The following is a 15327-nucleotide window of genomic DNA, read 5'->3' on the forward strand; positions in this document are numbered from 1 at the left end:
TGCAACCTAAATGGTTACCCATACTGTGGTCTTGGGGCTGCTTTTAATCAGGGGAGGCCATTCCATTGCAGATCTATTGTTTATAATGGATGAAGTTGTAGTCTTTAAAAATCATTCCAACAAAGTGCCTCCTTGTTCCCAGCCTTGTGGGCAGATTCTGTTCATGAGTGTGGCCGGGGAGCGTCAGCTTATGCCATCATTTGCTCACAACCTCCCCCTCCTAGTCCACAAGGCAAGTGTGATTTTCAACAGGAATCAGAAATTCAGCTTACAAGACTTAACACCTTCATTGCATCTGCAAATTCGCAGCACTGTGGCATAAATCAAATGTTGGCTGATTCCAGCTGGGTCTGGAAGGTCATTAGGACAAGTAGAGACAATGGGAGGTTTGCCTTGGAACATAGTGAACAATGCAGTCAAGATGTAGCTCACTCAGCCCTCTTCATCTGCTTAAGGAAATGAAATCTGGAATCATGCTCTCTTTCCTCTGTTAAGTTTGGAGAGGGAGAATTTTAGAGAGTCAATCCATCATGAGCAGCAAGCCCACTGACACAAAAATACTTTGCAGAAGGGGTGTGTGTGTATGTGTGTGTGTGTGTGTGTGACTCAAGGCACTAGGACCTAGGAGGAGTCCTAGCCAAACTGGCAGGAATTTCTTGCTTGGAGCTCAGACAACAAAGACAGAGTGTGGCTGGGTTTCTCTCTCTTAGCATCTCCACCCTGCGAGCTGAAAAACCGGTGAGTAGAGCTTACGCTTTTCCAGGCAGAAAGTAACAGATGCCAGATGCACAAGAGAGGGGGGAAGAAAGACCTCGCATTGCAAGTGAACAATGCCTCCCAACAAAAATCTCTTGACTGCAAAAGTTGTGCTGAGATGGCATTGTTTTCAGAACATCGTTCCTAGACTTGTGAGCGTCTTTAAGTGCTGGCAGGGGGAAGCATTTTCTTAAACTTGGAGAAAGGAAGATAGGCTAGTGGGAATGGAAACTCCTTTTGCTACCCAACAGTGACAATAGGGTCAGAGACAGGTCACTGGCACTGAAGAGAATGAATGAAGGGACAGGGCTTGGCTAGCCGGATGAGAGGCAGAAGGAAAGCAACAGCTTTTTCCAGGATTTGTACCTGATTGCTGAGTCTAGGGCTTTAATCCCATTTCTGTTGTGTGAATCTGTGATGAGAAGATGTGAGCTGCATGTTAATAGCCCTGCACAGCCAAATGGTAGCGGTATAAGGTTTCCAGTCACCCAGAGCTTTCTTTCTGGTTTGGAGTTATCCATTGCAAGAGGATACACTCTCTTGTGTCTTAGTTCATGCTCGAGATTATTTCTGTCATCCCTCCACCCGCCCCCCTCTCCGCTCCGCTGCAGAAATTCAATTGACTCTCTTGTCCGCTCCCTCTTCCTATAGTAGTACTACGCCGCAGCCTCTGAACAATGAAAGGTGCGCTTGTAGTGGTGTGATGCACATACCTTCAGCAATTAAAAAATGCTTCATTAAGAGGGAAGGCGTGTGGGGGAGGGGATAAAAAACCCTCTTCCTGATTAGATGATGCAGCAGATTAACTGTGCAGGGGGAAGGAAATCTTGCAATTTAACATAAACTTATTCCAATGCCATTTGAATGTCAGGGATTCCCAACCACTGCCTCCCAGATTCTAATATCTGAAACTGATAGCTAGATCAGAGGAGGTATCTGAAGGACTGGTCACAAAGAAGTCTGGATCCTAGCTAGATGTCTTCCTGGTCTATCAGCCATTTCAATTTATAGTCCCCCATTTGACATAGCCCTGTGATTCAGCTTGTCGCCCCATTGGTGAATGGGCATGTTGAAAACCATGCAAGTGGAGCTGGTGGTTCAGTCTTTTGGATGCTTAATCCCTCAGGGTTGCTTAGTCTGTCACTTCCTTGTATCCACCTACCAGCCGAAGTTCTTTTTTTCTGCCTTCAGTCTGCAGCCCCAACTACACTGCAGTGAACTTCTGTTCACTGGTCTTTGGTAGTTTGTGGATGGCTTGCATTCTGAAATGGCAACCCTGGACATTTCTGTCCCAGTCTCACCTACTAAGCCAGATATAGCAAGGGATCCTTAGAATCCCTGGGGCCAACTCCATGCAATTGGTTGCCTACTACTAAGTCTGCTCCATTGTATTGCCTAGAGTACACCCACCCTTCCCGGCACTTGAACCACACCCCCACATACAAGGAAAAAACCTTCTATGGTGTTACTCCAGGGGAAGTAAAACATAAGAGCAAAAGTGTGGGTTTCTTTCCACATCCAGGACCACCAATTGCCAGTTATTGGGTTGACTCACTTAATTCCTCCCTTTGCATCTTTCCCTTCTCCTGTTCCTCCTCTGCCTCAGCTTCACACCTCTAGGGCTCACCGAGCTATGGAACTTGATTTTGGACACTTTGACGAAAGAGATAAGGCGTCCAGAAACATGCGAGGCTCCCGTATGAATGGCCTGCCTAGCCCCACTCACAGTGCCCACTGTAGCTTCTACCGGACCAGGACCTTGCAAGCGCTGAGCAATGAGAAGAAAGCCAAGAAGGTGCGCTTCTACCGCAACGGGGACCGCTACTTCAAGGGGATTGTGTACGCTGTTTCCGGAGACCGCTTCCGAAGCTTTGACGCCTTGCTTGCTGACCTGACTCGGTCTCTGTCTGATAACATTAACCTGCCTCAGGGAGTTCGTTACATTTATACCATCGATGGCACCAGAAAGATTGGGAGCATGGATGAGCTGGAAGAAGGTAATTAGTAGGAAACAATGCTTGCTTGCTGGTGCAGGGAGGGCATGGGTGTGTGGAAGAGGCATGATCAGCTTAGAAAGCAACGCATAGGAGTCCCACTACTTCAGCCCTCATTAGAGGAGCATGGGTCATGATCCAGTATATGAATGGCAAGGGCCTGGTTCACAGGACTGTTAAAAGAAGCAGCATTTCATCCATGGGTTCTTTTTCATGAATGGCAATAGAATTCATTCAGAACCTTGGGTATGGATCCTGTGAAGCTGCCTTTATTCCAGACTGTTGATCATCTGGCCCAATATCTGATGGGTGGTAGCTTTCCATGGTCTCAGGTGGATGTCCCCCTTCAGCCCCCCTTCCTGAGACCACTTCACAGAAGACTGGGCACACATGCAAATCATGTGCTCAGTTCCTACAGGGACTGAGAAGAAAAACAGTGCCTATTAAAAGGAGCAGGAAGTTCTCCACTGGTTGTTTGATAAGGACTTTTCTCCCCATCATTTAAATGATGTTCTGGGCAGGGGGGTCCTCAATGCACAGTGTATTTGCATGATTTCTGTACAAATTGTGGGCGTGTTTCTGTTTCTGTGTGTGCTTGGATGTGCTTGCATGTATATGCATTTGAAGTCGAGTTCATTTGGGGAAGGAGGGGGAAAGGTGCCAGGTATTCAAATATGTGCATAACAATTTGTATGTTGGTTTTGTCTGTTTGTGGCTTTTGGGTATTATGTTCAGTCTGTCCATAGGGATGTCCTTCTGTGGGTCATTAGTGAGGTTGCCTGAGGGTGGTATGTGTACAGGGCAACTACCATCGTATGAAGGGGCATTAAGGACCATGTCTGTGTTTAGAGCATGTGTGCACATAAGTAGTCATACCCAGTATATTTGCAGGATGCATGTTCTTGGGCTGGAAATATTACTAGAAAGCATGGTGTTTGTGTTATGCCATTTGGGATTATGTCTGTCTGTGTTGATTTGGAGTGGGGAGGAGAAGGCTGTTCTGAGTATTCCCTCAGGACCATGTCTGCAATATCACTCTCCGTGCCGCCTTGTACCCAATGCATCAGTGCTTCTGCTTTGTATTAAAGGGGGTGTGCCCAGGATTTCTGTAGGAGCGAGTGTGAATAAGAATGTGTATCCATGTGGTTGGAGGATTTGTGGAAAGTACTATTCCACATGGGTGTGTCTGGGAGAAGCTGTGTCTCGGTAGGGTGCGTGTGAACAATTTGCACTATGTTCTGCAAGGTATATGCATGCATTTATGTAGCCATTCCTTACAGGCATAGTTGTGCGGAGTCGCCGGTCTGTAAATGTGACTCAGTGTCTGCAGCATGCAAAGTCACCAACTCCAAATGCCCAAACCTCACATTCTGAGTCATGCAAAAAACCCAAAGTAGATTGCCTTAAAACGTGTAAGATCATTTAAGATGATTTAATAAAGCACATTGCTGATGTGATCTTTAGTTTATCATTTGTGCTAAAGGATGCTTTTTTTATTGCTCATCATTACTGCAACAGTTTTTAAAAAATGTTTTATAATACAAGTTCAGCTTCCTCATTCTTCCAGTACCTGTGGCTTTACAAAACGTTTTTTCATGTGGGGTGGGGGGAACAAGGTTGGAGGGGGTGAAAACCACAGGATTTGCCATCCATGTGCATCAGTGTGACTGCAGGGTGTGTCCCTTTGTTTGGGGCGACTGTGTTCAGTGTCTCTGTAAGGTGCATCTGTGGCAGCTCAGAAGGGAAGCTACATGGAGATGCCCCAGGGGGAAGGTGTGTCTGCTGAAGTGAGAGAGGTGTAGTAGATGTGGGTGTGGATCTGTCAAAGGGGGCAGTTGGAGTATGAAAGGGGGCGGAGGAGGAATGTTTGCAGTGCTATGCCTGTTAAAAGGAGGCAGGAATGGATAGAGAGATTGACTAAAAGAGGGAATTCAGGCATGGTGATGCAGCAGAGTCTGGCATGTCTAATATTTCTCACAGCGTTCCATGGCAAGTTTGGAGATTCCTGCAGAGAGTCGTATTTTGTGATAAAGTGAGGAGTCATCCTTTTTTTAAAAAAAAGATCGCCTCTCTCCACGATATATCTGAGAGGCAAATGAAAGGTTTGTTCCTAGTATGTATATCTAAATAAGCATCTTTAAAAGCCTTGATTGTATGGTACCAGTCCTTTCTAAAGGTGGAGATTCTGGATATCCGTGTCTACAGCTGCTACCTTTTTTGTTTGTCAAGGTGGATGCACAAATAGATTTCTGCTCATTGTGTGCCTGGAGATACAAAGGTTAAATCCCATGTTGCTTCTCATCCCTCTCAGGCAACATTTCCTTGTACTCTTAAGTTGCAGAGGTACTCTGCCACTTGTCTTTAAGCCAGTGAGTTGCCATCTTGAATGATGTCATCCCATGGAAATGCTGTCCCTGAAGCTAGGATTTCCAATAATGACATCATGGTATTAGCAATCAACCAGGCCTGCTTTGTTACCATTTTGCCATGGGCAGGAAACTGATGTGCATCGAACATGAAGAGGGCAACATTCAGCTGTGGTGGCTGCTGATGCTACTGAGCCTGCTGTAAGTCTTCATGCTTTGTTTCAGCACCTGAGTTCCATCTTTAAAGCAGAAATCCAAGCGGTTTCCCCATTCACCTTGCCTCCTGGCTTTTTGTTAACACGTATGACTCCTGCTCTGCCGTCCTCTCTTAGGAAGCAACATCTTTGCACTACAGAAAAAGAAAGAAAGAGAATAAACTCAACTGTACATGTACATTTGTGTGTCTTTGAGAAGAGTGGGGATAATGAAGTTTGAAAATAGCTGGAGCAAAGCCACTGCAGTTGTTCCCCTCTATCTTTGTTACCTGTGCCTTATCTGTCTTTTCTTCTCTTCCCTTCCAACTTTATGATTCTATGATTCTCTTGATCCTCCCCCACCTCGCCCATACTTTCTGGCAAAATCAAATTGGAATCTACTTGGGGCAGGGAGCTGATGTGTTTGCATTGCTACTCAGTAAAGTCCTATGTATACTGATGATGCTACTGAGATAATTAAAATCATAATCATAAAGCCACAAAGATTTACAACTAAAAACTCATATGGGATTTTGGGTGGGTGGAGGAGACAATATGGATTTGCTGCTATAGTTACAATGGAACAATACCCTCAGACAAGTTCAGGATGAGTTGTTTTACCCTTGCAATTATATAATTCATATTTGTCCACATGCACGAGTGCACACACACGTGCAGGGGGCATTTGTGTGGAAGCCTTGTGGCGTAAAGGGTCACTGCGTCTGGCTGTTAACCAGGAGGCTGGTGATTTATTTATTTTTTTAAAAAAATATTTTTATTAAACCATTTTAACAAAACAATTATCAATCATTCTTTGTTTTTCTTGGCAGGTCTCGTCCTAAAATCCCTAACCAAAACACTTCTGGCTTCTTTACAAATGTCATTTTAAACATTTTTTTCAATTCATTATATATCATCTCCCAAAATTTTTTAACTTCTCTACATTCCCACCACATATGATACAAGTTACATTCTTTTTCTTTACATTTCCAACATATATTTGACCCGGTTTTGTACATTTTTGCCATTTGTACTTGCGTAATATACATCTATACATCACTTTTATGTAATTTTCTTTCAAAAGAGAACAATCTGTAAATTTCAAGTCTACCTTCTACAGCTTTTCCCAATCCTCAAATTGTATATTGTGTCCTATATCTTGTGCCCATTTGATCAGAACTGCTTTGACCTCCTCATCTTTTGTTTCCCATTCTAGCAGAACGTTATATGCTTTCTTCAGCAGCTTCACTACTTCTTCTATAACCTCCTTTTGAAATCTGGAGGTTGTGTAGCTAAACCGGAGGCTGGTGATTTGAGCCTGCCTAGGAATGGCTGTGGGCAGGATTCCTGCATTGCAGGGGGTTGGACTAGATGACCCTCAGGATTCCTTCCAATTCTATGATTCTAATTTTTATTTCCAATCCCTGAAAAGTACTGCTTATGCAGAATACTTTGATATGGCTATGACAGGCTTGTTCACACATCACACATTTGTTTAGGCAAGCCTATACAGACATATAGATGTTGGTGTGCATTAATCTCTTTTTCCATTAATTTAAATGTTTTAAATTGTTTTGAACTGATTTGTAATAATTTTAACATTTCTTTCCAAGTGCTTAGTGGCTTTACTGCAATCAAGCGATGTATAAATTTTGTTAAATCAGCCAAATATATTACACTGGGTGTAGGTGGAAGCTAAGATTACACAGGTTTGTATGAAAGAATGATTGCTTGTTGATTTGTACAGTTCAACTATTCTGTGCACAGGTCCACAAACTGTACATTTGTTGAATGCAACATGTGAACACCACTTAAATGTCTATATTTCATTTATCTTTCCTGGCATTTAAATGCAGTGAGTTGTTCACACATTATATACCGTGCACAGGTACAAGCTGCCTTTCTACACATGTACAAATGTGTGTTCTTGTTTATTTGTACAGTTCATCTATTGTGTAACACACAGAATGCCCATACACTTAATGTTACATGTGTAGGAATGTACAGTTCAAATATTTGTTGAACATAGACTGTACACTCATTGAATGTAACGTGCAGATACCCCTATGATGTGCTTGGGAAATCTGGCAAACTGATTTGCCTCTCTTGGTTACTCCAGGCACAGGTCCAGAGGAATTCAATCCAGTCCCAAAACACAGCCCTTCATTAAGCACACACCCTGCTTTCTAACAGCACTTTGCCTGGATCTACTGAAATACAAAAAGCTTTGTCAAAGCCTCATAGAATTGTAGAGTTGGAAGGGACCCCAAGGGCCAACTAGTCCAACCCCCTCAAATGTAGGAACTGGAACCTCTATTACTGTTCACATGAGGAGAAAGAGGGTTAGAGCCCTGTGCTTGTGTCACCATGTGTGGAGGTGTGTCAGTAGGTGGAGCTAATATTGAGAAATGTTCAGTTCCAAATATGGCCCCCACCCCCAAAAAACAATAGTTGCTGAACAAGGTTTTGCACCTGGTGGCAAAGGATTCTATAATGAAGTTGTGGGATTTCCTGCCACAAAATATGTGATGCTGATCACTAGCTGATAATACTCTAAAGGGATTAGATACATTAATGGAGAAGGGAAGTTTATCAGTAGCTGCGTTTTAGGATGGCCCAAATCAGACTTGGGGTGTCTTTGGTCCTGCCTTACAGGGGACAGTTCTCTATTTCAGGGGTGGAGAAGCTGTTTCAGAACAAGAGCCACATTACGGAAACCTTTCAGGTGGGCAGTATGTGGCAGTAGGGGCCGGTCCAGAAGCAGAAGACCAGTGGCTTTGGTTGAGATTACAGTGAAGTGAAATGGAATCCGTTCTGGAAGTCTGTTTGACTTCCAAAACATTTGGAAACCAAGGCAAGGCTTCCGATTGGCTACAGGAAGCTCCTGCAGCCAATCAGAAGCTGCAGAAGCCACATCGAACATTTGGGTTCCAAAGAACATTCGCAAACCAGAACACTCACTTCCGGGTTTGCGGTGTTTGGGAGCCAAAACATTCGACACGCAAGGCATTCGGGATCCAAGGTATGACTGTACAATAATTTTATGTTCAGCACCCCAGTTGGCATCTGAGTGGGAAGAGACAGATGCCTTTACTCTGAGGGTAAAGAAACCTTTTCAGCCCGAGGATCACATTCCCTCCTGAGGAAACTTTTGGGGATCACATGGAAGTGGTGGGTGTGGCCAGAGGGAAAGTGGGTGAAGCATCAGATTCGACTCTATCTGAAGGTGTCCTTATTTGAAGGACTGCCTGCTCCAAGTCAGGTTTAAGAATAAATATGTAGAGGCAAAGAATAGAGAACAGGAGCCTTGAAGTTACCCATCAATCATTAATGCCTGGAGAGCAGACTGAGAAAGCCTATAGGTCACTTGATCTCAATCTCCCCTCCTATGTACTGTACTTCTGCTTAAATTATAATCACTATTTCTAAATTTACACCTGTAATTACGATTCAGCACATGCAAATTTTATGCAAACACATGTGCTTTTTCTGCCTTCTCATTTGTCAGTGCAAAAATGGTCACCTTAATAGAACCTCTGAATACCAGCCTCTTATGTTCTGGCCAGTTTCACAGTCATTGGTCTCCTGAAGAGTTCAGATGGAGCTTGATGGATCAAAGTACATTGGTACCTCAGGTTAAGAACTTAATTCTTTCTGGAGGTCTGCTCTTAACCTGAAACTGTTCTTAACCTGAAGCACCACTTTAGCAAATGTGGCCTCCCGAGCCACTGCTGCGCGATTTCTGTTCTCATCCTAAGGTAAAGTTCTTAACTCGAGGTACCATTTCTGGGTTAGCGGAGTCTGTAACCTGAAGCGTCTGTAACCCGAGGTACCACTGTAAAGCATAATCTGGTTTCTCTGAAAGTTCTGTAAAACTGTAGTTTGAAACATAATTGACATAGCACCTAGTACGTTCAACAATTGTACTGCTAGGTAAAATCTTATGTTCTGTATGCAGACTTTGTAAAAGGTGTTATAGGACTTTTGACAGCACGGCTACAGAATGCCCAGAATGACTAGGCCTGTTTGTCATCCTGGTGCCCTCCAGATGTTCTGGACTACAACTCCAAAACATCTGGAGGGTGCTAGAATGGTATTTGTAGCTATAGAGAACTCAGTGAAATAATTCTATGACTCTGGGAATGTGAATGCCAATGCTATATTTAATTCCTGAAAGGACTGTCGGCAGCAGAGTGAGCAGCCATGCTTCCTTGAGTTTGCTGAAGGCCAGCTAGAAATGAAAATAGACATTAATGGGCTATGATCTATGATATATTGCCAGCATTTGCACCTGATGTAGTAGTTATAGCACAATGCATTTCATTTCAGGGAGTGACTTTCTTGCTCATGGTTTGAGGCAAGGTTCATGCATCAGGAATGCTAGAAGAAAACAGGCTTCCATCAGGAAAACGAAGTCCTTTGCAGAGTAGGTTTGGCTGTCCTTGCACACTGGTTTATTAGGCTACCTTGTCCCAAACTAAATGGTTTCAAAATGCCAGTGCAACGGGCAATGGTGGAGCTGCTGCATCTCCCTTCTGATTCTTCCACTTGCCCCTTTGTATCTCCTGCTTGCTGTAGACAAACCGGATCTCAGTTTCACCTCATGATGAGCAGCGTGGGAGGGTGTATGAAAGGATCATAGAATCATAGAATTGTAGAGTCGGAAGGGACCCTGAAGGTCATCTAGTCCAACCCCCTGCAATGCAGGAATATGCAGTTGTCCATAAAGATGAACAAAGTGAGAAACTTCATCTGTCTCCACCCTGTAACGTTATAAATTGTAGGCAGAATCTACAACAAGGTTGGGGATTTTTTTTTCTCCTGAAGACTGGATCCCTCAAGTGAAAGAGGTCTGTGGTCTGCTTTGCCAACTCACTGTAGAATGGGAGAAGTGGAGAAGGGGGAGGGGGAGTGGATGTGCTTTAGGCAAAATGCATGGGCTTGGTTAACAGGTCTGGTGGGCTGTGATAGGTCTTTTGGCCAGAGGTATTCCACGTTGGATCTACAGGTTGTGTCTAGTAGCAACTCAACAGAGTCCATTCATTCATTCATTCATTTTATGACTGACACATTTTATTAGTGAAACCTTAAAAAGGACAACAGAACTAGTAAATCATACGACAATAATGCTAAACACACTGAATAAAAAAACCAAAATCCAATAAAGCAGCCACTGGAATGGCTTTGTGGAAAATCAACGTGTAAGCAGATAGCAGAGAGGGAGGCATAAGGAAGCCAGTGAAAAGGAGGGCTGTCATCTTGTTAAGCGGCATAGATGCCAACTCCCTGGGGTGCCTGAGCACCCACAAAATTTCCCATGAAGGGGCCAGGCATCCACAAAGCTCGGTGCCAGGGCCAGGCACGCTGCATGGCACCCATGGCCCCAGGCACCCATGATCGCAGAGCCAAGTTGGCACTCCTGTTAATATATGGACCTATCAGTCAAGCAAAGTTATATGCCATAGGTATTGCCAAATACAGTCATACTTCACTGGGATAAGTGGCTTCATATGTTGTTTGCTCATGTGCACCATGAGAGCCCTCCAACAGGCAGCAAAGTCCATCGGCTTAGTACTCCCCTTCAAAACCTTAAAATGATGAGTTAATTTTTCTTAAGACAATTCAAACTGAACTGTAGCCAACCAGTAGGGATGGATGGACCAGCCTATTTCTATTATCTGTCAATTTTGCATGTTTTTAATCATAGGTCCATTCCATCTTGGTTTTGAAGGGGAAAAAAATTCAGATGTAAATTGTATGGGCTTTAGGCACATTGTTCCCATGCATTTCCCCTTTGATGGACAAACAAGGCAGGCATGTAAATAGGTCTGTAGGGCTCAACTTGATCTGATGTTAATTTTGTGTGGATGCACATTTGTTTGGTTATGCAAATAGCATAACCTGAACAGCCCCAGGTCCATCAGAGGTGGGGCGTTCAACTTCTCATCCTTTCATGGACTTGTGCAGCTCCCCAAAGCTGTTGTTTGCAGCCTTCCCTTGAAATGCAAATGGAGAGGTGATTTTTGTTGGGATCATGGCAGAGAGAGAGAGACAGAGAGAGAGAGACTGAAACTGCTCATCCCCACAGTCCAGAGGCTTCCCCACACATGCCATTTACATAACAAAAGCATACATCCTAATTGCATTGATGCAATTATAGTCACATGTGGCATTGTCTATATAGGAAGCAGTGCTGGTGGTCTCTCCAAAATATCACAGAATCTGACTTCTGTACGCCTTTGTTTCTATAGTATATTATTAGGGACACCTCTTTTCTAAAAGCCCAGCACATTCACAAAACATTCCCTTTTCTCTCTAGACACACTTCTAGAATCCAGAAATATTAGCTAAATTAGCTTCAGCATGGTATGGTGCGCCCCACCCCCTTTCTAACAGCTTGCGTCATTCTGAAAAGGATACAGTCGTGCCCCCTCAGGGGGGATGCCCTCCCTGCTGTGCAGATATTATATTATTTGTTATGCTAGCAGCTGTCCCTGGAGGGTCTGATTGATTTGTACAAACAAGGACAGAGGCTCTAGGAAAGACAAAGCTTGAAATATTTCAAACCTCAATATTTTTGGGGGTTTCAGAGCCTTCTTATGTGGGTTGATTTAAAGTTCAGGTGACAGAGGAAAGGGCAGATGTAGAGAAATTCCAGATGGGTTCTAAACATATGTAATTCCCACTCAAATTGTAAATCCCTGTAAAGTGGAAAGCTGAGAAATGCAATCCAAGTATGGCACATAATGGATGATGGGAGAGAGCTCAGCTGACAGTCAGAGAAATTGGCCGTTGCCCTCTGGAGAGTATTCATTCAAATGAGTTTTCATGGCTGAATTTCAAAATGGTCTCAACACAAAGTGTTCGTATCCAACTGATTGCCAATGCAGAACCTGATGCTTTTTTGAAGTTTGCACGCAACATGTTTGAGGTGTAAAATATGTATTTTTATTACAGGAGGTGAAAGTAATCTGTGCATGAGGCAAACACACACGCTTGCAGTTACATGTGTCATGAGGTGAGATCGTCTGTAGCTCCCTGATGTCTGCCTTTTGTTGGAGCTGCATCAGCAGAGATCATTCCATATACAACTAAAGGGTTAATTCTGTTAGTATTCACAAGTGAAGAGGGGGCAGGTAGAGGTGTTGCTTAGCAACCAAGCAGAGTACCATTATGTTTGCTGCTGAGGTAGCATGTGCTCTGATTGATGAATGAGTTCTTGATCTGTATGTTTGGTTGAGTTTCTCCCTGCTATGTATGAGGCCTGAAGCAAGAAAGACAAGAGCCCTCTGTATATGTCTCCTCCAGTTTTATAGTTTTTGTTCGGTTTTCCTCAGCAAAGTGTTATCAGCGTTTCTCTCTTTTGACTCTGTCTCTGTTATTTAATTGACTTTACTAACACCTTTTCCTCCAGAGGGCTTCTTTCCCTCATAGGCAGCCATTTTGAGGGGCAAGTACCCATGGTGGCTCTTATTTTTCTAAGCCTACCCACAAACCACAGGCTTCTACAGTCACACAGATCGCTCTATCCAGGCAAGAAAGAGGTATCACTACGGTTCTCGGACACACAATAGGTGTGCAAAAGTGTGTGAGGAGGGCACAAAGCAGGGCTGATGAGGGGTGTGGCCCAGGAAGAGTCCGGGGGGCCATATACATACAGGATTCTTTTTGACCAGAACTCACCGGAACCAAGAATGCCAGTTCAAAGAAAATGTTGGAGGGGGGCAGGTAAGCCCCGTCACGCATAATTGATCACAAGGTGTGGCACACACACCATTTGAATGGCAATACCTATAAACTTTTGGGGCCTTCAAATATTTTACTGGGGGGGTGGGGGCAAAGGGACTTTGTCCCCTAGGAGTTGGCTGAGTTGGAACAAAGTTCTGGCACCTCTCAGGTGGGTGCCACTGCCCTTCTAAAAGAATAGGGCGGGGGGTGTTCATGGTGAGTTCCAGTACCTATTTTTCTAGAAAAATAGCACCGGATATATACATACATAATTTTATAGGTATGCTGCCTTTCCATGGTTAAAGCCATGCTCAATGCAGCTTACCACATGAAAAAATACATAATTAGAAATATAACAAAAGTAGTCATAACCAATGAGTAAAACATCAAAAAGTAGACAACCAAATTGATTTCCCCCTCACATAAATCATAATATCTAAAATAAAGATACAAAAAAATAATACCAATCACAGCAGCAATCCCCACCCCCACCCAAACCTCAGCCCAAGCATCTGTTTAGCAGCCCCAGCTTTTGTAGCTGGAGTCAGTCCAGGCCTTCCCTTCCCTGATCAGGTGGGAAAAGTCCTGCAAGTCAGGGAGCAGGTTTTCTAGGATTCACAACAAGAATAATCTTTGGCCTTTTCAGCAGCCTCAGTTTCTATAAAGAGCCCTGGAGGAGCACATTCAAATGGTAAATGGTAAAGTGAAAGCTGAGTCTTGGGTTCCCACCTCTGGAATACATCATGGGAAATATGGGTTTGCTATCATGAAATGTTAGTCTGCAAATGTGGTCTCTCAGTCTTTTTTGAAAAACTCTTGAACTTTCAGCGCTTTTACATATGTAACAAAATTTATAGGCTACTTAATAAAATAAAAGTCTGCAATTGGTTTACACGGCACTCACCATGAAGTTGTTACAGTAAGCACCACACTTTTAATATGTGGGTGGGGGGAGGTTCAGTATCCCCAGGAAGAAAAAGACCGGGTTTATATAAAATAGTAAAAAATGTTTACAGGAAAATACCAATAGGATTTACAGACTATCAAAACAAGCAGGTGAGCAAACATAATAAAACTCTCAGTATACAGTGGAACCTTGGTCTCTGAAGCGTCTCTGAAGCTGAATGATTTGGAACCCGAAATCATGCCGAAAACCTGGAAGTGAATGCTTCCGTTTTCGAATGCGTCTCGGATGTCAACCAGCTTCTGAAGCGCGTTTCTCCATTTTCTCCATTGAAATTGTCGACAGCCCATTGTGCCTCGGTTGTCGAATGTTTCGGAAGTCAAAAGCTCTTCCGGAACAGATTACGTTTGACAACCGAGGTTCTACTGCATATATAAAACCAAGAGAGTTTAAGAATGTCTGTCTTGCCTAAACAAAAGCATTTTTAGCAAGCATCAAAAACAACACAACAGAGACATCTGGTTGTAGAGCACAGGTGCTATCAGTGTTTAAAAGGGAAGTACCAGTAGGCAACTATGTCATAACTATGTCATAATCAGAGTGTGCTTTTCCCTTTCAAAAGCTAGAAAATCCTAAGAAAAGATGCAGACCCCAGGTCTGCTCTTTCTTCATCTCCTCCATCTCCCGTGGAGCAGAATTAGGTTGAGAGTGGTCTGGAGGCAGTCTATATCACCAACCCAATAGTAGTAATGTTTTGAGTTCTGCCAGGCTCAAATCAGATTTCATTAAGATGAGCCATTTCCCCAGCCAAGATTTAATAAGCTCTAATTCCTCCCAGCCATTATCTTCTAACTCTCTGCTCTCTTTCCTTCCCATCTAGCTGGTGCTTCTACTTTCATTCATTCATTCATTCATTTGTATACCATCCTTCAACCAAACAGGCAGTTCACAACATAAAAATCAAGCGGGAGAGAAAAAGGAACAGAATTCTCCTCTGACTTGAATAGAAATACAAGCTGGACAATCATTCCAGAGTCAGAGCCAATTCAGACCTAATAGGCAACCATGATATTGCAAATGCACCTGTGATAGAATGGCTTGCATGCTCCCTTCCGCTCCCCTCTTAAAAACCATCAAAAGGAGATCAGAAACTTTAACTTCCACTTTTAAGCAAACCATAGTTTTCCATTACCTCCAAACTCAGGAATAAGTGATTTGCTTAAACAGTGGTTTCAGAACATACTACAGGTTGATTGCAGGTTCTCCCAAGTTTGGATGTAATGTGGGGTGGTGGTTTGTTAATAATAATAATAATAATAATAATAATAATAATAATTATAGCAGAAGTGAATGTTGAGAAATGTTCTCCTCGTCATAGATGTACA

At 43.3% G+C, this 15327-nt stretch overlaps 1 protein-coding gene across 4 annotated transcripts in view; it reads left to right on the forward strand.

The window, feature by feature from the left end:
- Positions 1-605: 605 nt before the first annotated feature.
- Positions 606-15327, forward strand: part of DCX (doublecortin) — a 113603-nt gene continuing 98881 nt past the window's right edge. For all 4 annotated transcript variants that reach the window (XM_080990555.1, XM_080990556.1, XM_080990557.1 and 1 more), the window contains exons 1-2: positions 606-738; positions 2363-2753. In XM_080990555.1, coding sequence (XP_080846681.1) covers positions 2390-2753 — 364 coding nt within the window. In that variant the 5' untranslated portion in view covers positions 606-738; positions 2363-2389. The remainder of the gene's footprint in view (positions 739-2362; positions 2754-15327) is intronic.

Source organism: Podarcis pityusensis, assembly GCF_964106645.2.
Source record: "Podarcis pityusensis genome assembly, chromosome: Z".
NCBI lineage: Eukaryota > Metazoa > Chordata > Lepidosauria > Squamata > Lacertidae > Podarcis > Podarcis pityusensis.